The sequence below is a fragment of the Aquarana catesbeiana genome, linkage group LG05 (assembly GCF_042186555.1).
Source record: "Aquarana catesbeiana isolate 2022-GZ linkage group LG05, ASM4218655v1, whole genome shotgun sequence".
Lineage (NCBI taxonomy): Eukaryota > Metazoa > Chordata > Amphibia > Anura > Ranidae > Aquarana > Aquarana catesbeiana.
In genome coordinates, this window is record NC_133328.1 from 5037243 (window position 1) to 5061350 (window position 24108).

The 24108-nt window shown below is 42.9% G+C and overlaps 1 protein-coding gene across 1 annotated transcript; it reads left to right on the forward strand.

Moving 5' to 3' along the window:
- Positions 1-2056: 2056 nt before the first annotated feature.
- Positions 2057-23546, forward strand: LOC141145747 (uncharacterized). The gene is made up of 4 exons (XM_073632628.1): positions 2057-2750; positions 3798-7499; positions 9542-9618; positions 22494-23546. The coding sequence occupies exons 1-4, from the start codon at positions 2057-2059 to the stop codon at positions 22599-22601; spliced, it is 4581 nt and encodes a 1526-aa protein (XP_073488729.1). The 3' UTR covers positions 22602-23546.
- The last annotated feature ends 562 nt before the right edge of the window (positions 23547-24108 follow it).

The following is a 24108-nucleotide window of genomic DNA, read 5'->3' on the forward strand; positions in this document are numbered from 1 at the left end:
GTCTGCAACTTTAACCGCTACTGAGTCTGCAACTTTAACCATTACTGAGTCCACAGCTTTAACCGCTACTGAGTCTCCAACTTTAACCATTACTGAGTCCACGGCTTTAACCGCTACTGAGTCCACAGCTTTAACCGCTACTGAGTCTGCAACTTTAACCGCTACTGAGTCTGCAACTTTAACCATTACTGAGTCCACAGCTTTACCCGCTACTGAGTCTGCAACTTTAACCGCTACTGAGTCTGCAACTTTATCTGCTACTGAGTCTTCAACTTTAACCACTACAGAGTCTACAACTTTAACTGCCACTGCATCCACAACTTTAATCACTACTGAGTCCACAGCTTTAACCAATACTGAGTCCACAACTTTAACCGCTACTGAGTCCACAACTTTAACTGCTACTGAGTCTGCATCTTTAGACACTACTGAGTCCATAGCTTTAACCACTACTGAGTCCACAACTTTACCCACTACTGAGTCTGCAACTTTAATCGCTACTGAGTCTGCAACTTTAACCACTACTGTGTCCACAGCTTTAACCACTACTGAGTCCACAACTTTAACCGCTACTGAGTCTGCAACTTTAACCGCTACTGAGTCCACAACTTTAACCACTACTGAGTCTGCAACTTTAACCATTACTGAGTCTGCAACTTTAACCACTACTGAGTCCATAGCTTTAACCGCTACTGATTCTGCAACTTTAACCATTACTGAGTCTGCAACTTTAACCATTACTGAGTCCACAGCTTTACCCGCTACTGAGTCCACAGCTTTAAGCGCTACTGAGTCTGCAACTTTAACCGCTACTGAGTCTGCTATTTTAACCACTACTGAGTCCACTACTTTAACGCCCACTGGATCTGCAACTGTAACTGCTCATGAGTCCACAGCATCACCCACATCTGATTCTGCAACTTTAACCGCTACTGAGTCCACAGGTTTACCCACAACTGAGTCTGAAACTTTAACCACTACTGAGTCCACAGCTTTACCTGTTACTGAGTCCATCACAACTTTAAGTGCTACTGAGTCTACAACTTTAAAAGCTACCGAGTCCACAGCTTCAGCCACTGTTGAGTCCACAGCTTCAGCCATTACTGAGTGCACAGATTTAACCACAACTGGGTCCGTAACTTTACCCAATACTGAGTCTACAACTTTAACTGCTACTGAGTCTGCATCTTTAGACACTACTGAGTCCATAGCTTTAACCACTACTGAGTCCACAACTTTACCCACTACTGAGCCTGCAACTTTAATCGCTACTGAGTCTGCAACTTTAACCAGTACTGTGTCCACAACTTTAACCACTACTGAGTCTGCAACTTTAACCATTACTGAGTCTGCAACTTTAACCACTACTGAGTCCATAGCTTTAACCGCTACTGATTCTGCAACTTTAACCATTACTGAGTCTGCAACTTTAACCAATACTGAGTCCACAGCTTTACCCGCTACTGAGTCTGCAACTTTAACCGCTACTGAGTCTGCAACTTTACCCACTACTGAGTCTTCAACTTTAATCACTACAGAGTCCACAACTTTAACTGCCACTGCATCCACAACTTTAATCACTCCTGAGTCCACAGCTTTAACCACTACTGAGTCCACAACTTTAACCGCTACTGAGTCCACAACTTTAATCGCTACTGAGTCTGCAACTTTAACCTCTACTGAGTCCACAGCTTTAAGCGCTACTGAGTCTGAAACTTTAACCGCTACTGAGTCTGCTATTTTAACCACTACCGAGTCCAAAGCTTTAACCACTACTGAGTCTGCAACTTTAACCATTGCTGAGTCTGCAACTTTACCCATTACTGAGTCTGCAACTTTAACCATTACTGAGTCTACAGCTTTAACCGCTACTGAGTCTGCAACTTTAACCGCTACAGAGTCCACAACTTTAACTGCCACTGCATCCACAACTTTAATCACTACTGAGTCCATAGCTTTAACCACTACAGAGTCCACAACTTTAACCGCCACTGCATCCACAGCTTTACCCACAAATGTTTCTTCAACTTTACCCACTACTGAGTCCACTACATTAATGGCCACTGGGTCTGCAATTGTAACAGCTCCTGAGTCTACAGCATCACCCACATCTCATTCTGCAACTTTAACAGCTAATGAATCCACTACTTTAACCACTACTGAGCCCACAGGTTTACCTGTTACTGAGTTCACCACAACTTTAAGTGCTACTGAGTCTGCAACTTTAAAAGTTTCAGAGTTTGCAACTTTAATTGCTACTACTGAGTCCACAGCTTTTACAACTGAATCTGCAACTTTAACCACTACTGAGTCCACTACTTTAACGCCCACTGGATCTGCAACTGTAACTGCTCATGAGTCCACAGAATCACCCACATCTGATTCTGCAACTTTAACCGCTACTGAGTCCACAGTTTTAACTACTGAGTCTCTAACTTTAACCACTACTGAGTCCACAACTTTACCTCTTACTGAATCCACCACAACTTTAACTACTACTGAGTCCTCAGCTTACACCACTACTGAGTCCACAACTCTAACCACAAGTGAATCTGCAACTTTAACTGCTTCTGAGTCCACAGCTTTACCCACAACTCAGTCTGAAACTTTAACCACTATGGAGTCCACAACTGTAACTGCTACAGCTTTATCCACAGTTGAGTCCACAGCTTCAACTACTACTGAGTCTGCCGATTTATCCATAACTCAGTCAGAAAGTTTACCCACTACGGAGCCCACAACTGTAACTGGTACTGAGACCACAACTTTACCCACTACTGAGTCGGAAACTTTAACCGCTACTGAGTCTGCAACTTTAACCACTACTGAGTCCACAGCTTTAACCACTACTGAGTCCACAACTTTAACTGCTACTGAGTCCACAACTTTAACCGCTACTGAGTCTGCAACTTTAACCATTACTGAGTCCACAGCTTTAACCACTACTGAGTCCACAACTTTAACTGCTACTGAGTCCACAGCTTTCACCGCTACTGAGTCTGCAACTTTAACCATTACTGAGTCCACAGCTTTAACCACTACTGAGTCTCCAACTTTAACCATTACTGAGTCCACAGCTTTAACCGCTACTGAGTCCACAGCTTTAACCGCTACTGAGTCTGCAACTTTAACCGCTACTGAGTCTGCAACTTTAACCATTACTGAGTCCACAGCTTTAACCGCTACTGAGTCTCCAACTTTAACCATTACTGAGTCCACGGCTTTAACCGCTACTGAGTCCACAGCTTTAACCGCTACTGAGTCTGCAACTTTAACCGCTACTGAGTCTGCAACTTTAACCATTACTGAGTCCACAGCTTTACCCGCTACTGAGTCTGCAACTTTAACCGCTACTGAGTCTGCAACTTTATCTGCTACTGAGTCTTCAACTTTAACCACTACAGAGTCTACAACTTTAACTGCCACTGCATCCACAACTTTAATCACTACTGAGTCCACAGCTTTAACCAATACTGAGTCCACAACTTTAACCGCTACTGAGTCCACAACTTTAACTGCTACTGAGTCTGCATCTTTAGACACTACTGAGTCCATAGCTTTAACCACTACTGAGTCCACAACTTTACCCACTACTGAGTCTGCAACTTTAATCGCTACTGAGTCTGCAACTTTAACCACTACTGTGTCCACAGCTTTAACCACTACTGAGTCCACAACTTTAACCGCTACTGAGTCTGCAACTTTAACCGCTACTGAGTCCACAACTTTAACCACTACTGAGTCTGCAACTTTAACCATTACTGAGTCTGCAACTTTAACCACTACTGAGTCCATAGCTTTAACCGCTACTGATTCTGCAACTTTAACCATTACTGAGTCTGCAACTTTAACCATTACTGAGTCCACAGCTTTACCCGCTACTGAGTCCACAGCTTTAAGCGCTACTGAGTCTGCAACTTTAACCGCTACTGAGTCTGCTATTTTAACCACTACTGAGTCCACTACTTTAACGCCCACTGGATCTGCAACTGTAACTGCTCATGAGTCCACAGCATCACCCACATCTGATTCTGCAACTTTAACCGCTACTGAGTCCACAGGTTTACCCACAACTGAGTCTGAAACTTTAACCACTACTGAGTCCACAGCTTTACCTGTTACTGAGTCCATCACAACTTTAAGTGCTACTGAGTCTACAACTTTAAAAGCTACCGAGTCCACAGCTTCAGCCACTGTTGAGTCCACAGCTTCAGCCATTACTGAGTGCACAGATTTAACCACAACTGGGTCCGTAACTTTACCCAATACTGAGTCTACAACTTTAACTGCTACTGAGTCTGCATCTTTAGACACTACTGAGTCCATAGCTTTAACCACTACTGAGTCCACAACTTTACCCACTACTGAGCCTGCAACTTTAATCGCTACTGAGTCTGCAACTTTAACCAGTACTGTGTCCACAACTTTAACCACTACTGAGTCTGCAACTTTAACCATTACTGAGTCTGCAACTTTAACCACTACTGAGTCCATAGCTTTAACCGCTACTGATTCTGCAACTTTAACCATTACTGAGTCTGCAACTTTAACCAATACTGAGTCCACAGCTTTACCCGCTACTGAGTCTGCAACTTTAACCGCTACTGAGTCTGCAACTTTACCCACTACTGAGTCTTCAACTTTAATCACTACAGAGTCCACAACTTTAACTGCCACTGCATCCACAACTTTAATCACTCCTGAGTCCACAGCTTTAACCACTACTGAGTCCACAACTTTAACCGCTACTGAGTCCACAACTTTAATCGCTACTGAGTCTGCAACTTTAACCTCTACTGAGTCCACAGCTTTAAGCGCTACTGAGTCTGAAACTTTAACCGCTACTGAGTCTGCTATTTTAACCACTACCGAGTCCAAAGCTTTAACCACTACTGAGTCTGCAACTTTAACCATTGCTGAGTCTGCAACTTTACCCATTACTGAGTCTGCAACTTTAACCATTACTGAGTCTACAGCTTTAACCGCTACTGAGTCTGCAACTTTAACCGCTACAGAGTCCACAACTTTAACTGCCACTGCATCCACAACTTTAATCACTACTGAGTCCATAGCTTTAACCACTACAGAGTCCACAACTTTAACCGCCACTGCATCCACAGCTTTACCCACAAATGTTTCTTCAACTTTACCCACTACTGAGTCCACTACATTAATGGCCACTGGGTCTGCAATTGTAACAGCTCCTGAGTCTACAGCATCACCCACATCTCATTCTGCAACTTTAACAGCTAATGAATCCACTACTTTAACCACTACTGAGCCCACAGGTTTACCTGTTACTGAGTTCACCACAACTTTAAGTGCTACTGAGTCTGCAACTTTAAAAGTTTCAGAGTTTGCAACTTTAATTGCTACTACTGAGTCCACAGCTTTTACAACTGAATCTGCAACTTTAACCACTACTGAGTCCACTACTTTAACGCCCACTGGATCTGCAACTGTAACTGCTCATGAGTCCACAGAATCACCCACATCTGATTCTGCAACTTTAACCGCTACTGAGTCCACAGTTTTAACTACTGAGTCTCTAACTTTAACCACTACTGAGTCCACAACTTTACCTCTTACTGAATCCACCACAACTTTAACTACTACTGAGTCCTCAGCTTACACCACTACTGAGTCCACAACTCTAACCACAAGTGAATCTGCAACTTTAACTGCTTCTGAGTCCACAGCTTTACCCACAACTCAGTCTGAAACTTTAACCACTATGGAGTCCACAACTGTAACTGCTACAGCTTTATCCACAGTTGAGTCCACAGCTTCAACTACTACTGAGTCTGCCGATTTATCCATAACTCAGTCAGAAAGTTTACCCACTACGGAGCCCACAACTGTAACTGGTACTGAGACCACAACTTTACCCACTAGTGAGTCTGCAACTTCATATGCTACTGAGTCCACAGCTTCAATCACTACTGAGTCTGCAACTTTAACTGTTACTGAGCCTGCAACTTTAAGCTCTACTGAGTCTGCAACTTTAAAGGCTACCGAGTTCGCAACTTTAACCTCTACTGAGTCCACAGCTTTATCCATAACCGAGTCTACACCTTTATCCACAACTGAGGCTGCAACTTTGACAGCTACAGCTTTACCCACAAATGAGTCTTCTACTTTAGCCATAACTCAGTCTGCAACTTCAAAAGTTACTGTGTCCACAGCTTTAGCTACTACTGAGTCCACAAGTAGTTTAACAGCTACTGAGACCACAGCTTCTTCCACCGATTTAACTACAAATGAGTCTACAACTTCAACTGAGACTGAGTCTGGAACTTTAAAAGCTACCGAATCCTCAACTTTAACCTCTACTGAGTCCACAGCTTTAACCACAACTCAGTCTGAAAATGTAACCACTATGGAGTCCACAACTATAACTGAAACTGAAGCTACATCTTTATCCACAACTGAGTCCACAGCTTCTTCTGCTGTTGAGTCCTCAGCTTTAACCACAAATGAGTCTTCAACTTTAACAGCTACTGAGTCCACAGCCTTAAGCGCATCTGAATCTACAACTTTAACCTCTACTGGGTCTACAGCTTTACCCACAAAGGGGTCCACAATTTTAACTGTTACTGATTCCACTGCTTTACCCACAACTGAGTTTGCAACTTTAACAGCTTCCAAGTCCACAACTTCAGCCACAACTGAGTCGGCAACTTTAACCACAACTGAACCCAGTGCTTTAACCGCTACTGAGTCCACAACCTCAACTGTTACTGATTCCACAGCTTTACCCACAACTGAGTCTGCAAGTATAACAGCTACTGAGTCTGAAACTTTAACCACAACTGAGCCCACAACTTTAACAGCTTCTGACTCCACAGCTTTACCCACAACTGAGTCCACAACTATCCCCACAACTGATCCTGCAACTTTAACCACTACTGCATCCACAGCTTTACCCACAAATGATTCTACAACTTTACCCACTACTGAGTCCACAACTTTAGCCACAACTGAGTCTGCCACTTTAACAGCTACTGAGTCCACAGCTAGTACCACAACTCAGTCTGAAATTGTAACCACTACGGAGTCAACAACTGTAACTGGTACTTTATCCACAGTTTCAAATGCTACTGGGTCCATAACTTTACCCAATACTGAGTCTGCAACTTTAAAAGCTACCGACTCCACAACTTTAACCTCTAATGAGTCCACACCTTTATCCACAGCTGAGTCTGCAACTGTAACAGCTATGGATTCCACAGCTTTAACCACAACTGAGTCTGCAACTTCAAAAGTTACTGTGTCCACAGCTTTAGCTACTACTGAATCCACAAGTAGTTTAACAGCTACTGAGACAACAGCTTCTTCCACAGATTTAACCACAAATGAGTCTACAACTTCAACTGAGACTGAGTCTGGAACTTTAAAAGCTACCGAGTCCTCAACTTTAACCTCTACTGAGTCCACAGCTTTAACCACAACTCAGTCTGAAAATGTAACCACTATGGAGTCCACAAATAAAACTGCAAGTGAGTCTACATCTTTATCCACAGCTTCTTCTGCTATTTATTTATTATTTATTTCAGGTACTTATATAGCGCCGTCAATTTACACAGCGCTTTACATATATATATATATATTATACATTCACATCAGTCCCTATACCCTCAAGGAGCTTACAATCTAAGGTCCCTAACTCACATTCATACCTATACTAGGGCCAATTTAGACTGGATCCAATTAACCTACCAGCATGTCTTTGGAGTGTGGGAGGAAACCGGAGTACCCGGAGGAAACCCACGCAGACACAGGGAGAACATGCAAACTCCAGGCAGGTAGTGTCGTGGTCGGGATTTGAACCAGCAACCCTTCTTACTGCAAGGCGAGAGTGCTACCCACTGCACCACTGTGCCGCCCATTGAGTCCTAAGTAATTTTCTAGCAAAAGAAACTGCTTTTAACTTGTAAACAACAAATCTAAAAAAAGAGGCTCAGTCCTTAAGTGGTTAATTATTATTATAAACATACAGAAAATAAACAACGGCCGTGGTTCATAAAGCTTCAGTAATATTTAAAGTGTCAGTGAATCCCAACATTTTTTTTCTTTTTTTTGCCGTTTGCTCCTAAATTAATTGGTTTTACTGTGTGCTTACAATTTCTTTCATTACTATCATCATAGATAGTAACTACCCAGCTGATCCCGTCATTTCCATCTACAGTGGAACCTTGGATTATGAGTATAATCCGTTCCAGGAGAATATAATTCGTTCCGCATTGACTTCTATTACATGCAATACTGCATGTGGCCAGAGGTGGGGGGGGGCACCGGAGAGCCTCGGAAATACTCGGGGACAGCTCGGAAAGCCTCGAAAAGGCTTGGAAACACTCGGGAACGGAGTATTTCTGAGTGTTTCCGAGTCATTCCGAGTATTTCCGAATGTCTCCGAACGGCTCTGAACCATTCCTGAGTCTCCCCAGTGCCCCCCGCACCTCTGGCCAAATGCGGTACTGCACCGCCCATTAGCTTGAATTCTGCTCCTTTTGAGAGACAACACTCGCAAATCAAGTCAGAATTAAAAAAAAAAAAAGTTGCTCGTCTTTCAAAACGCACGTTAACCGCGTTACTCGTAAACCAAGGTTCCACTGTACTTCCTTGTTCAGAATGGAAGCGCTGTTATAGCCGATCCTACTTTTTTTAGCATTACCACTGCACATGCTCCAAGTTTCCCTGTGGAGGAAGCCATCCCTGCATTGGCTTTTGTAGACATTAGCTATGCAATCTGTTCTAGAAGCAGGTATGATAGAGTGCAATCGAGCAAATTGTCACACAAGTGGGTGGGCTCACAGTGCTCTGCGCCTTGAGCCCACCCTTTTTTTAAGGCAATTAGAGCAAACCTTGAAATTCATGCATCCGGTGCCCCGCATGTAGATTAGGGGGTCGGACGCATGGATTGGGGGGGGGCGGCGCCCATGCGCCCTGCATGAGTGGCCGCCACTGCCAAAACTGGAGAGTGCAAACTCTGGTGCATCTGTGCATGGTAGTCAATCAGCTTCAAACTTCGGCTTGTTCCATTAGGCTTTGACAATAAACCTGGAAGCTGATTGGCTACCATGCACAGCTGCTCCAGATTAGGCACTCTCCAGTTTTAGTAAATCAATCCCTTTGTTTCTAGAACATCACCTAACCGATAGGCCAACCATAAAAGAGAAAAACGCAATCACCAATCACTTAACCATTCAGCTTCCAACTTCAATCCTGTTCAGCTTTGACAATCAACCTGGAAGCTAGAGTTGCCACCTCAACCCTTTAAACCCGAGCACATAATAATTACACGGGTTCTGTGGCTGATTAAGGTGGTAATTAAACTCACTTGTTGTCTTATCTGCATTTAATTAGCCTCAGAACCCGTGTAATTCATATGTGTTCGGGGTTTAAAGGGATGAGGCGGCAACCCTACTGGAAGCGGATTGGTTTCTATGTACAGCTGTACCAGATTTTGCACTCTCCAGTCTTAATAAATAAACCCCAATGTATTTTTGCCATTATCACTGTTCTCATTTTATCTTTACAGGCTTCATTGCAATGAGGGTCTACATGCAAAGTTCAATCCCCGTGGATACAAATATAATAAACGCATTTGTACAACAGGTAATTTGACTCAAAACTGATCCAAGGGTACCAAACTGCCCCGTGCCAATATTTCTGAACATCTTAAACAGGGCATGGTATCTGGACAACTACCTGCAAATGACTTCCCTATCTTCTACCATGTGTGTGCAACCTTTCCATTCAGTTGCTACTCTCCAATCGTAGACTTCCCTTGTATCTCAAGGTCCTCTGTGGTTATTAAAAGAGAAGTATGGGTTATTTTTATTTATATTTACTGTCCCCCCCCCCCTGCCTCTTCACTGAGAACCGAGACGCCGAACACCATGATGGCTCGGTTCTCTCACCTCCCCGAGCGGAGAGATGCTGCCTGTCAGTCAACAGCTCTCCTGCAATCCTCCTCCACGCTCCCTGGAGCGCTGGGCTCTGGAAGGGGCGGAGAGCGGCTGAGACATCAGTCAGGGCCATCTTCATAGCATCATGGGCCCCTGGGCAAAGTAATGCTATGGGGCCCCTACAAGCTTGCTCCAATTTACGCACTTACTCTCAAGAATGAAATTACAATATTTGTACTTTACAGCGTGTCGCTTGCCACCCATCCCCTGCCACAAGATTAAGCGTGTCACTTGCCACCGGTCCCTTGTCACCAGATTCAGCGTGTCACTTGCAACCGTGACCTGCCTCCAGATTCAGCGTGTCACTTACCACCTACATACTGGCTCTCTCTCCCTTAATCTTCAACTGGGCATGCTGGGGGCTGCAGTTTCCCTTTTAGGATTGCTGGGGCTTGTCAGTCCTCAGGACTACATGTCCCATGATCCTCCTTTGTGCTCCTTTTTATTTTGGCCAATAGGAAGGAGAGGGCTCCGCTCCCGAGTACAGCAGCATGAGGAGGACAGGGGGGAGAAAAGACTGCAGCTGCTCTCTCCGAAGACACAGCCGCTCTCCCCACTGCTGACAGGAGGAGGGGGATAGGCAAGAAATAGAACCCTCTTCTGACAGCAGCGCCACGGTTCGAGGGGGGAGGGGCAGCATAGTTTCTTCTCCTCAGACCCGCTCATCATCGGCACTTGAGCTTCGGAGCCCCCCTCTGCCTTAGCTCGCTCAGTCACTCAGGAAGGCTCAGGAGAGGTGGTGACAGCCCAGCTGGCAGGCAGAACCAAAGATGCTGCCGCATGTTGGAGTCCCTTGCCCCACTGCTAGTGCTATTTGTCTGGCTCTGATGGGGCCCCAGGTGAATGTGGGGCCCCCAGGCAGTGCCCAGGGGTGCCCGCTCAGTAAGATGGCCCTGCCATCAGTCCTGGCACCAGACTTTATTGTCGTGATGACGCGGTGCCTGGACTGATCTGTGTGACGTCGGCAGAGAGTGGACTTCAGACCGCTCTGCGCTGAAAACGGGTCACAGGAGTGCAAAACGAATTGCACTCCTGTGACCCATAGGAGGAGCCCAGCCAAATGGGCTCAGGCTGGACTTCTCCTTTAAATTAGTAGTAAACTCTTTTTTTATTTTTACCTACAAGCAAGCTTATAATAAAGCTTACCTCTAGATAAAATGAATATCTCCTGCACCGTTTAGGAGATATTCTAGTGAGCAGCAGCTGGTGACGTCACCGACGCAGCATACGTGTGCCTTTCTTTCAGAGCCTGGTGCTGTGGCTGAGATGTCTTTACGGTTTGGCCATTATAACGGCTGCAGCTGCAAACCCGGGAAGGAAGACCAGGTGAAGATGGAAGCCTTTGTAGCAGTGACAGCGTGCCAATGGAGGCCTTCATTTCAAGGAAAGTCTTTCATAATGTACTAGCATGAGATGCATACTAGCACATTATGCCTTTACTTTGCAGGGAGAGGTTTGTTTTTGCCCCCCTCAAAGTTTACTACCCCTTTAAAGGACAGTTCAGAAGAGGAAAGCTGGCCGTAGACTGATTGAAATTCTATTGGTTCAGCAGGGGCCATCTTTGTTCGACAGAAGTAGTTTGATTGATAGACATATGCAATTCGTTTAGTTCCGAATTAGTTTTTCAACGAATTTTGACAAATTCGTTAATTTCTGAATTTCCGAATTTTTCAATTTCGAATTTCCAAATTTCATTCTTTTAACTGTTGATTATCGTTATTTTTGGATTTTCAAATTTCCAAATTTTTGTTTGAGTTTCCTCATTTCGAATTTCCTAAATTTCAAAATTCCGAAAATTCCGAAATTTGAAAATTCGGAAATTCGAAATTCGGAAATTCGAAATTCGGAAATTGGAAATTTCGGAAATTGGAAATTCAGAAATTCAATTTCAAATTTCCGAATTTCCGAATTTCAAATTTCCGAATTTCGATTTTCCGAATTTTCAAATTTCGGAATTTTCGGAATTTTGAAATTTCGGAAATTCGAAATGAGGAAACTCAAACAAAAATTTGGAAATTTGAAAATCCAAAAATAACGATAATCAACAGTTAAAAGAATGAAAATTCGAAAACCCGAAAATCTGAAATAATAAATATTAAATTATAAGTATTGGAATTCCTTTTCAAATTAGTTAACGTATTTGAACGAATTATCTGAAATAACGAATGCCAGGGGCGTGGCCTGGCAAGCAATGGAGTGGGACGTGGGTAGAGAGAGCTCCCTGCATTCAAACTCCTGTTAGAGATCCTGCAGTTGAAATTCGGGTCAGGAAATATTCCAAACTCATCTCCTACACCCCAGGAGCACAGGGAGAATGTCTCCTCCGAAACGGGCGACCGGGACAGCCGACAAGCTGGCACAATATCGCCGTCAAGATAAAGACATGCAGCAGGAAGATGGCGCCGACACGTGTGCGGGTCCTGAGCCCCAAGCGTCCGACGCGGCTAAGGTGCTGGACGCTATTGCGGCTTTGCAAGACATCTCTCTTATGCGGCAGGACTTCTCCAAGTTAAAGGACAGGGTTACGGAGGCTGAAACCAGAATAGGCAATGCAGAAGACATCCTACACCCCATGAGGAACACTACAGAAGATTTACAGCGGCAGATACAGCAATTGCACGCCCACCAAGACAACACGGAGAACCGCTTAAGGCGGTGTAATCTCCGGTTTATAGGATTGCCAGAAAAGGAGGAAGGCGTGGATCCAATAGCCTATCTGGAATCTCTCCTGCTCAAAAACTATAGACGGGAAGCCTTCTCCGTGATGTTTGCTGTGGAGAGGGCACACCGCATTCCAGCGCGGCCCCCACCACCCGGAGCGCCTCCTCGCACATTTATAGCCAAGTTTCTAAATTTCCGGGACAGAGACAAAATACTGAGGCTTACTCGTGAGAAAGGGAACATTCAGCTAGGGAACAGCCAGATCGCGGTATTCCCGGATTTCTCAAATAAGGTACAGAGGAAAAGGGCACAATTTCAAGAGGTGAAGCGTCGCCTGAGAGCCCTTCACCTCAAATAATGGGATGCTTTTTCCCGCTAGACTGCGAGTAGAGGAAGACGGACGAGCGCAATTTTTTGAGGATCCAGCCGCGGTTACAGCATGGCTGGATCAGAGAGGTCGTCCTGCCTAATGCTGGCAAAGTTACTCAATCCCAGTGAGTAAGGACTGAGTCTGGATACCAGTTTTTGTTATAATATGGGGAATTGTGAATTAGCCTCCCTGGCTTTACCCTTTCCTTGCTGGGAGCGTGCTTCTGTGCGGAGGGGAAATGACACGGGTGATACAGAAACTTTCCGTGTATACCGAAAGGGGATCCCCCAGGATGGTTTATGACTGCTTATTCCCCATGGGTTGATCCATAGTCCCCTCTACATCACAGGCTTAACACAGTATGGACTGCGTCTTATCTTACTTGCCGTATATTACAAACCTGTTCTACGGTATGTAGGAAACCTGCAAATAATATACTTTATACAACTATTGGAATGTTTTCTATAGCACTCTACAGACTTATGCCGCGTACACACGGTCGGACTTTTCGTCTACAAAAGTCCGACAGCCTGTCCAACAGACTTCCGACGTACCTTCGGCGGACTTGCGGCAGACTTTCTTACGAACGGACTTGCCTACACACGACCACACAAAAGTCCGACGGATTCGTACGTGATGACGTACACCGGACTAAAATAAGGAAGTTCATAGCCAGTAGCCAATAGCTGCCCTAGCATGGGTTTTTGTCCGTCGGACTAGCACACAGACGAGCGGATTTCGGGGTCCGTCGTACTTACAACGTAAAGATTTGAAGCATGTTTCAAATCTAAAGTCCGTCGGATTTGAGGCTAAAAAAGTCCGTTGAAAGTCCGGAGAAGCCCACACACGATCGGATTACCAGCCAGCTTTAGTCCGTCAGCGTCCGTTGGACTTTTGTAGACGAAAAGTCCGACCGTGTGTACGCGGCATTAGACTTTGGCTATAAATATTGCACAGTTATTTATAGACATGTGCACAGCCAAAAAATTTGTTCATTTTCGTTTTTGTTTCATTAGTTTAATATTTTTTTTCGTTTTTCGGGTCATTCGTTACGATTGTGATTCGTAAATTCGTTCATTTGTAATTTCGTAAATGCGTTCATTCGTACATTCGAACATTCGTTCATTCGTACATTCGTTCATTCGTACATTTTTACATTTGTTCATTTGTAAATTCGTACATTCGTAAATTCGTAAAATCGTACAATTGTAAATGAGAAAATTCGGAAATTTGTAAATTCGAAGTTTGAAAATCCAAAAACCCGAAAATTCACAAATCTGAAATAGTAACTAACTATTAAATTATAGGTATTGTAATTACCTTTCAAATTTGACTGTCAGTGAACGTAACAAATACGAATTTATCCGAAGTTACGAATTATCCAAAACGAATGCTGCATCTAAACAAATGGAACGGAACAAATTAATAATAAATAATAATAATAAAACGTTGTTACTATTATTATTGTTATTTATTATTATCAATTCATTACGTTCCATTCGTTTTTTTCGGATCATTCATAACTTCGGATAAATTTGTATGTGTTACGTTCACTAACAGCCAAATTTGAAAGGAAATTACAATACCTATAATTTAAAAGTTACTAGTAATTACTAATAGTTAAGTTATTGTTACTTAACTATTATTTCAGATTTCCGAAATTTTTGAATTTACAAATTTACGAATTCACTAATTTACTAATGTACGAATGTACGAATGAACGAATGTACATTTGTAAATTGCGAATGTATGAATGCCCGAATTTACGATCATTCGGAAAAAAATTCATTAAACGGGTTTTCGTTAATTCGGATATTCCAGAATTAACTAATTTGTCGAAATTCGTTAAAAAACAAATTCGGAACGAAACGAATTGCACATGCCTAGTTATTTATAAGAAGTGCAGGGAGCAACCATTAAGGGTACTCGGTGGTCTTTTCGTACCCCCTCTTTTCACCTCGCTCCACAATTGACAGTGGATTTGTCGCTCCCATAACAATGGTCGTTCACCATATTGAAATGACGTTACTCATGATAAGAAGTGTGCCTCCAGCGGGACGGAACCGCGGGATGTTAAATTCCGTGTTGATAGTTCGGGAATGTATGCTCACATCAAGTTGGGGAGATGTGCAGCTGGGTGGGACGGGTTATGTTCATTGGGTTTGTTGTTTTTGTTCTGGGAAAGTCAGCACTGAGGAAGATAACACAAGTACAGACATGCAACTTGTACATACTACTGGACTATATAGTATACGGCAGAAAAGAGTGGGGGAAGTTGGAAGGGTAGTAGATATCTCCTGCCTTGCTGGTTCGGCCTCAATGTTAAACAAAGTCTGGGGGTAATATGACTGATCTTACATTTTTAACGTGGAACGTGCAAGGCTTGCGTGATGTGGTTAAGCGCACCACTGCCCTAGCATTTCTTAAGTCACAAAAAGCTGATATTATCACATTAGTGGAAACCCACATTAGAGGTCACTTACAGGTGGCGTTAAAACGACCATGGGTGGGTTGGGTGTATCATAGCACACACACTAATCAGTCTAGGGGGAGTGTCGCTACTAATTGCTAAAAAAGTTCCCTTTGAGTTGGTGGCATTGGAGTCGGACCAGCAGGGAAGATATTTGTTTCTGAATGCTATCATTGGAGGAAATCCATTACTAGTACTGGCAAGTTATGTCCCCCCCTCCCCCCCTATTTACGTCAGAAGTAGTCTTGAAAGGGTTGGCATTTGAGAACCCGACGGCCCCGGCAGTGTGGATGGGAGATTTTAACCAGACCATGAATCCGACATTAGATAGACCAGTACAAATTGGCTCCTCCAGTAGTTTATCACACCATATCAGACTAAGATCAGGTTAGGATGCTCGAAGCCCCTATAACTCAAGACGATATCTTAGAAGCAATGTCCCAGCTGTCTAAATCCAAAGCTCCTGGCCTAGATGGCCTACCATTAGAATTCTATACTACATTCTCAGAAATTCTTATTCCTAAATTAAAACAACTCTATCAAAACATATTTGATAATGGAACACTCCCCCCTCCATGCAGGAGGCACAAATAATAGTTTTGCCCAAACCAGGGAAGGATCCCCGTTTACCCGAGTCATACCGTCCCATATCTTTACTTCAAGTAGATATCAAACTACTTGCTAAAATTCTGGCCTCCCGTCCTAACAAAGTTATACTTTCATTAATACACCCTGATCAAACTGGCTTCATGCCCGGGAAAAACACGGCCATGAATATTAGGAGGTTATTTTTAAATCTTCAAGCACACCATGATAACCACGGAACTAGAGTAATAGTGGCTTTGGATACCGCCAAGGCCTTGGACTCGGTGGAATGGCCATTTTTATGGGAATGTTTACAAGAATTCGGATTTGGGCCAAATTTTATTAAGTGGGTGCAAATATTATATCAATTACCAAAAGCACGAGTCTTTGTAAATGGATGGTTGTCTGGGCAATTTTCCCTTGAAAGAGGTACGCGCCAGGGGTGTCCTCTCTCCCCACTACTGTATGCATTGGCATCTGAACTTTGGCTATAGCCATAAGAGCAGCAACAGAAATAGTTGGTTTACGGGTAGGTAATTTCACAGAAAAAATAGGTTTATACGCAGACGACACTATAGTGTATCTAGCTGACCAGGGCCCGTCACTTCAGGCAGCGCTGGAGATTATTGACAGAACGGGGAGTTTCTCAGGGCTACGCATAAACTGGGATAAATCCCAGATACTCCCCATTGACCATCCCCCCCCCCACACACACACACACATACCCGGACTTACCATTAGCTAGGGTAAACATTATTAAATACCTTGGGGTGCTAGTTACAAGGGACCTAAAGGACTATGTTATTAATAATGTGGAACCGCTGTTTGCCATGCTAAAAGCAAAAACACAAGCCTGGTCCAAACTGCCCCTAGGGGTAATGGGGTGAATAAATATCATTAAAATGATTATTTTACCCAAGATCCTTTACATGGTATGGCAAGCTCCCCTATACATCCCTCTTAAGATTTAAAAAAAAAAATGGAATCTATACTGAATTCATTCGGTTGGGGACATCAACGACACAAATTGGACTGGCATATTCTTAAAAATTCCTCAAATATGGGAGGAACCTCACTTCCAGACCTGCAGGAACACTATATAGCGGCACAGTTATCCCATATGTACCATTACCATAAGAACGAAATGCAACGCTATAATATGTTAGTATCTAGCAGTCCTGGAAGCTCTCTAACTTCTCCACTTCAGGCTATATTTCGGGGAGGACAAATTAGTAAAAGAACCTCACACTATAATGATGGGATGCTTTTACACCATCAAAAAAATATGGGAAAGAGCTCTAAAGAAGCTCAAAATGGGACATATACATTCCCACACCCCCTTATGGCTTAACAATCATCTGTCAGAACTTAAAAAAATACCAGACCCTACTATATGGGCTAAATATGGGATAATTGACCTCCATCAAGTAATAACTAATTCTCGACCTAAAACATTTCAATCCCTCAAAAGAAGAATACTCTATTCCCCATCAATTAATGTTCAGGTATTTACAGCTCCGCCATGCACTACGCTCTCAATTTAGGGACATTACTTTTACTCTGGGACACCCCCAAATTCTGGATATAATTCTGGGATCAGAATCTCAAAAATTGATATCTAACCTATACTATTCCACTAAACTACCAAGAATTACGTCAGCAGTACAAAAGGCCAAATCAAGATGGGAAAGAGATATGGGAGTTATTAGCGTCTCAGACTGGGATGAAATATTTGAAAAAACGTCAGAACAACATCACCTAAGCTTTCCAATAGATTAACACAGATATATATTGTTCATCAAGCCTACCTGACACCAGGGGCGTTGCTAGGTCTACAAAAGATCTGGGGCTAGAGGCCATAGCAGCGTAGTAAAGAAAGTCATATGCTTGGGTGGGCATACACATGTATATACAGTAGTATACATGTGTGTGTGTGTATATATCCCCAGAGAGCTCCCCCTTATGTCAGGGTCCCCAGAGAGCCCCTCCTTACATCAGAGTCCCCAGAGAGTCCCCCCCTTGCATCAGGGTCCCCAGAGAGCCTCTCCCTTGCATCAGGGTCCCCAGAGAGCCTCTCCCTTGCATCAGGGTCCCCAGAGAGCCTCCCACTTACATCAGGGTCCCCAGAGAGCCTCCCCTCCCCTTGTGGACCCCTGCAGAGACTCGGGGCTATGGGCCCCAGATTCGGGGCTATAGCCCCAAAAAGCCATCCCCTAGCGACGCCACTGCTTGACACCCAATAAATTGGCCAAGTTCCAACCTACATATAGGTCAACATGCCCTCTCTGTGATGAAGAGTCAGGCCGATTTTATCATTTAATCTGGGAATGCTCTATCCTTCAGGTATATTGGATCCAAGTGATTAAATTCCTACATGATCAAATGGGATCCCCAATTGTACTAGACCCAAAATTATGTATTCTGGGCATTTTCCCGGATACAGATATTGATAAATTTCAAGCCACGTTTATCTCTGAAGTTCTCTTTATGGCCAGAAAAGTGATAGCAAAAAATTGGTTACAGAATACGACTCTAATCTTATCAAGCTGGAAAAGGGATGTTAATAATTCCCTCCCATACAAACAATTGATCTATAAGCATAGAGGATGTATACAAAAGTACTCAAGGATATGGGACAGGTGGTTGGGGGATGGGGAGACTTGTGCATAGAGCTACGAGTGTATTGTCAACAGTGTCTTGATTACTCGATTGCATATGTATAGTATATGGATACAGAAACAGAAGAGTTGCGGGCTGGGAAGTGGAGGAGAGGAAAAGTAACCAAAGACATCTGTGCAAACATTACTGAAAGATCCATTTATTAAGTTGGCAAGCCAGAACTATAGAATACTACTGTTTGCAAGTGTACTGTCTGTGATTGTACTTATAGCATATGTACATGTCAAATACTTGATGTTCATTTGTCTGTCTTTAATTAATAAAGTTTGATTTCCCAATAAAAAAAAAAAGAAATAACGAATGCCGTATCTAAACGAATGTAAAGTAACAATCTAATAATAATAAATAACTATAATAATAAAACCTTTTTATTATTATTATTTATTATTAATTTGCTCCATTCCAGTTTAGATGCGGCATTCATTTTTTTGGGATAATTCGTAACTTCAGATAAATTCGTATTTGTTACGTTCACTAACAACCAAATTTTTAAAGGAGATTCCAATACCTAAACTTATTAGTTAGTTATTATTATTAGTTATTATTTTGAATCTTACTGGTTTTCTTTCTTTTTTTTTGGATTTTCGAATTTCTGAATTTCCGAAAATCTGAAAATTCAGAATTTGAAAATTTGGAAATTCGGAATTCGAGAATTTAAAGTTCGAAAATTAGAAAATTTGGAAATTCGTAAATTCAAAAAATCGGAAATTTAAAAGTTTTAAAATTCGGAATTTGAAAATTCGGAATTCGAAATTCAGAAATTCGAAATTCGGGAATTTGGAAAATTCGGAAATTCAAAAATTCGGAAATGTGAAAATCCAAATTTTCGGATTTCTGAAATTTCGAATTTCCGAAAAAAAGCAAAAAAACGAATGAAACGAAAATGAACAAATTTTTTGTCAGTGCACATGTCTATTGATTGAATTCTGTCAAAGAGACATGCTGGTAAACTTTTTTTTAGTGCATTTGCAGCATTGGGGTCCATGATTCAAATCCTGGTCGGGGCACAATTTGCATGGAATTTGAATGTTCTCCCTGTGCTTGTGTTTCCTCCCATACTCCAAAGGTATGCTGGTAGGATAAATGGTTCATCTCTAAAATCTACCTATTATAATAGTCCTCCGAGTCTAGTTATCTGCACGGCTGTTAAAGCCGCTGGCAATAATCACCATGTTCTCCCGGCAGGGACGGCTTCCTCCACCCGCCGCGAGAACACAATGGCTTTGCAGGAGGGATTCCCCTGTCTGTGTTGAATTGAGCGAAATTCCTTTCTGCAACCCGTGGTTGCCGGAAAGAAACTCGCTCCAACTATGGCTGGCCTAGGAGACTTCCTTCAGTGCTGTGAGAGGGAAAAGTAGTTTGGTTGGACACAGAACTATTGAAAGGCTTTGGCTGCCATCTTGGGTGATGAAACCTTTCCAATAAGGGACCCTGTGTCATTTTGGCATGATTCTGGTGAGTGGATGGATATGGAGAAGAACCTGAGGGAGAGTATTTAGCGCAGGGAGAAGTTCCAGGCAAGGAGGGGTAGTTTAGGGTAGGCTCCTTCTTCACAACATACACTCCGGTAATCGGTACGAAGGCTTGGAGCCAGTGTTGAGTACTGAACTATTCTGTGTATTCCAGGAAAGGACACCACCCTACTACACTAACTGAAGCTGTTCTCTGGCAATGCACCTGACTATATACTGAGACTATAGTTGTTCTGTCTAGCTATATTTAAAAGAAAAAAACTGCGCTTGGAAAAAAATGTATATGGCAAGCTGCGGTTACAAGTGAGGCACACCACAATAAAATTTGTAACAAAGAAAAAAAACAAGAATTATAGTGAAAATCAGCACTGTGAAGTATAGTCCCATGTGCAAAAAAAGTCCCTTATAAAATAAGAATAGATCTTGTCATAAATGAGTGACGTGATATTCCTCCAGAGTAAATGTGTGATGAAAAAGACACAAATCTGGAACACTTAGTACGGTAATGTGCTTACCAGAAGTAAGCAAAATCGGGGCAAGTGGCTTAAACCCAGCCTGGGCCTTGAGATGATCAGTCCAGGGGAGGCAGGATAAACACGCTCGTCCCGTGTGTACAGTCCACAGAGTTTAGCAAAAAATATAAAAAACAAACATAGTGTAATACTGATACGTAAAACACCTCAAAAACAAAAAAAGGTGCAACACTCAATCTTAACCCAAAAAAATCATATGTGATCATAAGAATCCAGTGTAAGAGATAACAACTGGGGGTGATTGTATAAGTGTCAGACAAACATGCAAAATATAAATACTGGAATGAAAAGAAACAAAAAAATACACCAAAAAACGTGAATGACACCCAGATCTGCTTACCAGAAAAAGGAGAAAAGATAGGCATGTAATGATCACCCAGGGAAAGACATGAGTCCTCTAGGTGCAGCAAATCATCCGTACAAACTGCTTACCAGATAGAAAAACCAAGTGAGCGGGGTAAATCAAGTCAGAGATTAATCACCATGCATGGAAAAACACCAGGTAGAAAGCAGCAGCAAACCTTCAGGAGATCTTGCTTACCAGATCTCTAGATGGGATAAACAGATGTATCGAATCTCAAACGAGCTCCTATGGGGAACGGTAAGAATACGTCCTGCCACAGTAGGATCCAGGCTCAGGCGCACATATGATAGAAAAGGAGCCAATAGCATAATACTGTATAATACTAGGTTTATTAAAATTAAAGTAGCACTTACACAAACTTGAAAGGTTAAAAGCGAAAGTAAAAACGGAGGCGGCCGGCAATTCAGACACTCTCCCGTCCTCACTATGGCAACGTGGTGACGTCAGCACGTCCCTCCCAGACGCGTTTCGTCATACGTTGACGTTCTCAATGGGGAACGTCATGTTGTGTAAAGAACAGTTTGTCACTTCAACCCAGCTTGCTTAAAACATGTATAATGGATATCAGTACACCGTCTACTGTGTGTATCGCCCTCCTAGTTAGGCTTCTGGGTACATTTCGTTTTTTTTTTCCTCCACTGTAGTGAGTGGAGTGGTTGATTGGTTGGGTCTGATCAGGATTCCTGAGCTGAGTGTTTGATTGCTTCCCCCTGCCTCTGGAAGAAGCTTCCACAACATAGGGAGGGAGATTCAAATGATCAGCTGAATATTTCTCATGCCCTGGCCAATCCCTGGAAGGGGCACACAGAAGGTGGCTTGGGAGGTGATAAATGTGCAGAAAGGCTGAGTAGATTGTTCTCTCCTTGTCAGGAAGGATTCCAGTTTTCTGGGGGGGGGGGGCTGTTGCCCCTGGGAGATAGCCAAAGAGACAAGAGGTTGCCGCTTGTGCCTCAACAGTTGCTGGGCTGAGGGCTTCAAAAAAGAATTGCAAAAGAAAGTACCCTTGCTGAAGGGCACTGTCTCTAAATCCTGGACAGAAAGAGGAATCCTCATTACCTTACCAGAGGACCAGTTGACAGAGGTTGCTTTATGGACCTTGTGCATGCCAGCCAGATAAATTTGGGTTTGCCCTCTATTGGCAGCCAGCGGTATTGCAGGCTGTGATCACTGTTTCATAGCCCTGTTTTACCTGCCCGAAAGTACGCTCTGTCTCTTCATTCCTCCTCCACCAAACAAGGATCTTGCTCGGGTTAGGAAGTCACTGTAGATGTGATTCCCATCAGGCCTCCAACTAAAAATATGTTATTATAGTAGTTGTACTCTTGAATTAACTTTTGATTCAGCATTGTTATGCATTTGATGTTTACAGGATTTATTTCATTTTGCAGACATGCTCAAATCTCTTCAACAAGTTTCAGACTGCAGACTTCACCCTGACCTATGGGAAGGACAAGATCTCTGTGCATTGCTCTTCGGTCCTTCCTCCCAGCTCATAGGAATCATAAAAAGAGAAAACTTTCCGAGGATCCCAATCAGTGTTTCGTTCATTGAACTAGAGGGATGAGGTTTTCAGCTGCTATGTGTTCACGGTGAATCCCGGGGATACCTGAATTCCAAAAATTTGGATGAAAAAAACTTTGTAGGTTGACCAACAAAACAAGGAACAACATCTAATGCAATGCAACGCCTTTGTCTTTGATCAGAGTCACAAGAGCCAACAGTTTGAAGGAATAGATAACTCAGACCTCTTTTTTTATGAAAGGGTGGGCTCACAATAGGAGGAACTCCCTTTTTTTATTTTCTTTTTTTTTTGGCATTGGTGCATGCCCCCATGGCAGTTCCTAGATTCTCATGCATTTTGTTTGAGAAAGAAAAATACTTGCCAAATGGCCTGAAATGAATAACAGGATTTACCCTCCACAGACTTCAATGGTATTCATCAGAACATTTTCGAACCTTGACGTTCAAGCAAGATTCGTGTAACTCGTCTATCCTCAATAAACTATAGAATCTCTTAGCAATCCTTATTTTATCTAGAAAGAGGCACGCTCTTGAAGATACATCGCATGTGCTGAAAATCAGCAAAATAAAGTATTACAAAGTATGGCCATTCCCAAGACTTCCATGGCACTTCCATGCTAATCTCACAAGCCTGGAGTCTATAGGATGAGTAGGATGAACTATCACTGTCTATGGCCACTAGGTGGCATTAATTGCAATGAGCTTCCTCTCTCGAGGACCGATTTGGCTTTATGGAGGAGGAGCTGGATTCTGAACTCTAAAAAAGTCTACAATATATTAAAGACTGTGCTGTAAAAATTAGAGCAAATTATAATGATTAATATATTGAGAAACTAATTTAATTTTTTTATACACACCATTCAATGATGTGCGTGTGTGACTTCCCAAGTAGTTTTCCAATAAATGGCTTGATGAGCATAGATCTCCAGTGCATCCAGTATTACTGTTGTATAAACCAGAAAACTTACACTATATTAACAAAAAGTATTGGGACGCCTGCCTTTACACACACACATGAACTTTAATGGCATCCCAGTCTTAGTCCGTAGGGTTCAATATTGAGTTGGCCCACCCTTTGCAGCTATAACAGCTTCAACTCTTCTGGGAAGGCTGTCCACAAGGTTTAGGAGGGTGTCTATGGAAATGTTTGACCATTTCGCCAGAAGTGCATTTGTGAGGTCAGGCACTGATGTTGGATGAGAAGGCCTGGCTCGCAGTCCTCACTCTAATTCATCCCAAAGGTGTTCTATCGGGTTGAGGTCAGGACTCTGTGTAGGCCAGTCAAGTTCCTCTACCCCAAAACTTGCTCATCCATGTCTTTATAGACCTTGCTTTGTGCACTGGTCCAAATTATATGGTGGATGGGGGGATTATGGTGTGGGGTTGTTTTTCAGGGGTTGGGCTTGGCCCCTTAGTTCCAGTGAAGGGAACTCTTAAGGTGCCAGCATACCAAGACATTTTGGACAATTTCATGCTCCCAAC

Coding starts and splice junctions, on each gene's coding strand:
- LOC141145747 (XM_073632628.1), top strand. CDS start 2,057: ATGGCCACTGGGTCTGCAATTGTAACAGCTCCTGAGTCTACAGCATCA. Junction 7,500..9,541: donor GTCCACAAATAAAACTGCAA/GTGAGTCTACAT, acceptor TTATCTTTACAG/GCTTCATTGCAATGAGGGTC. Junction 9,619..22,493: donor TAAACGCATTTGTACAACAG/GTAATTTGACTC, acceptor TTCATTTTGCAG/ACATGCTCAAATCTCTTCAA.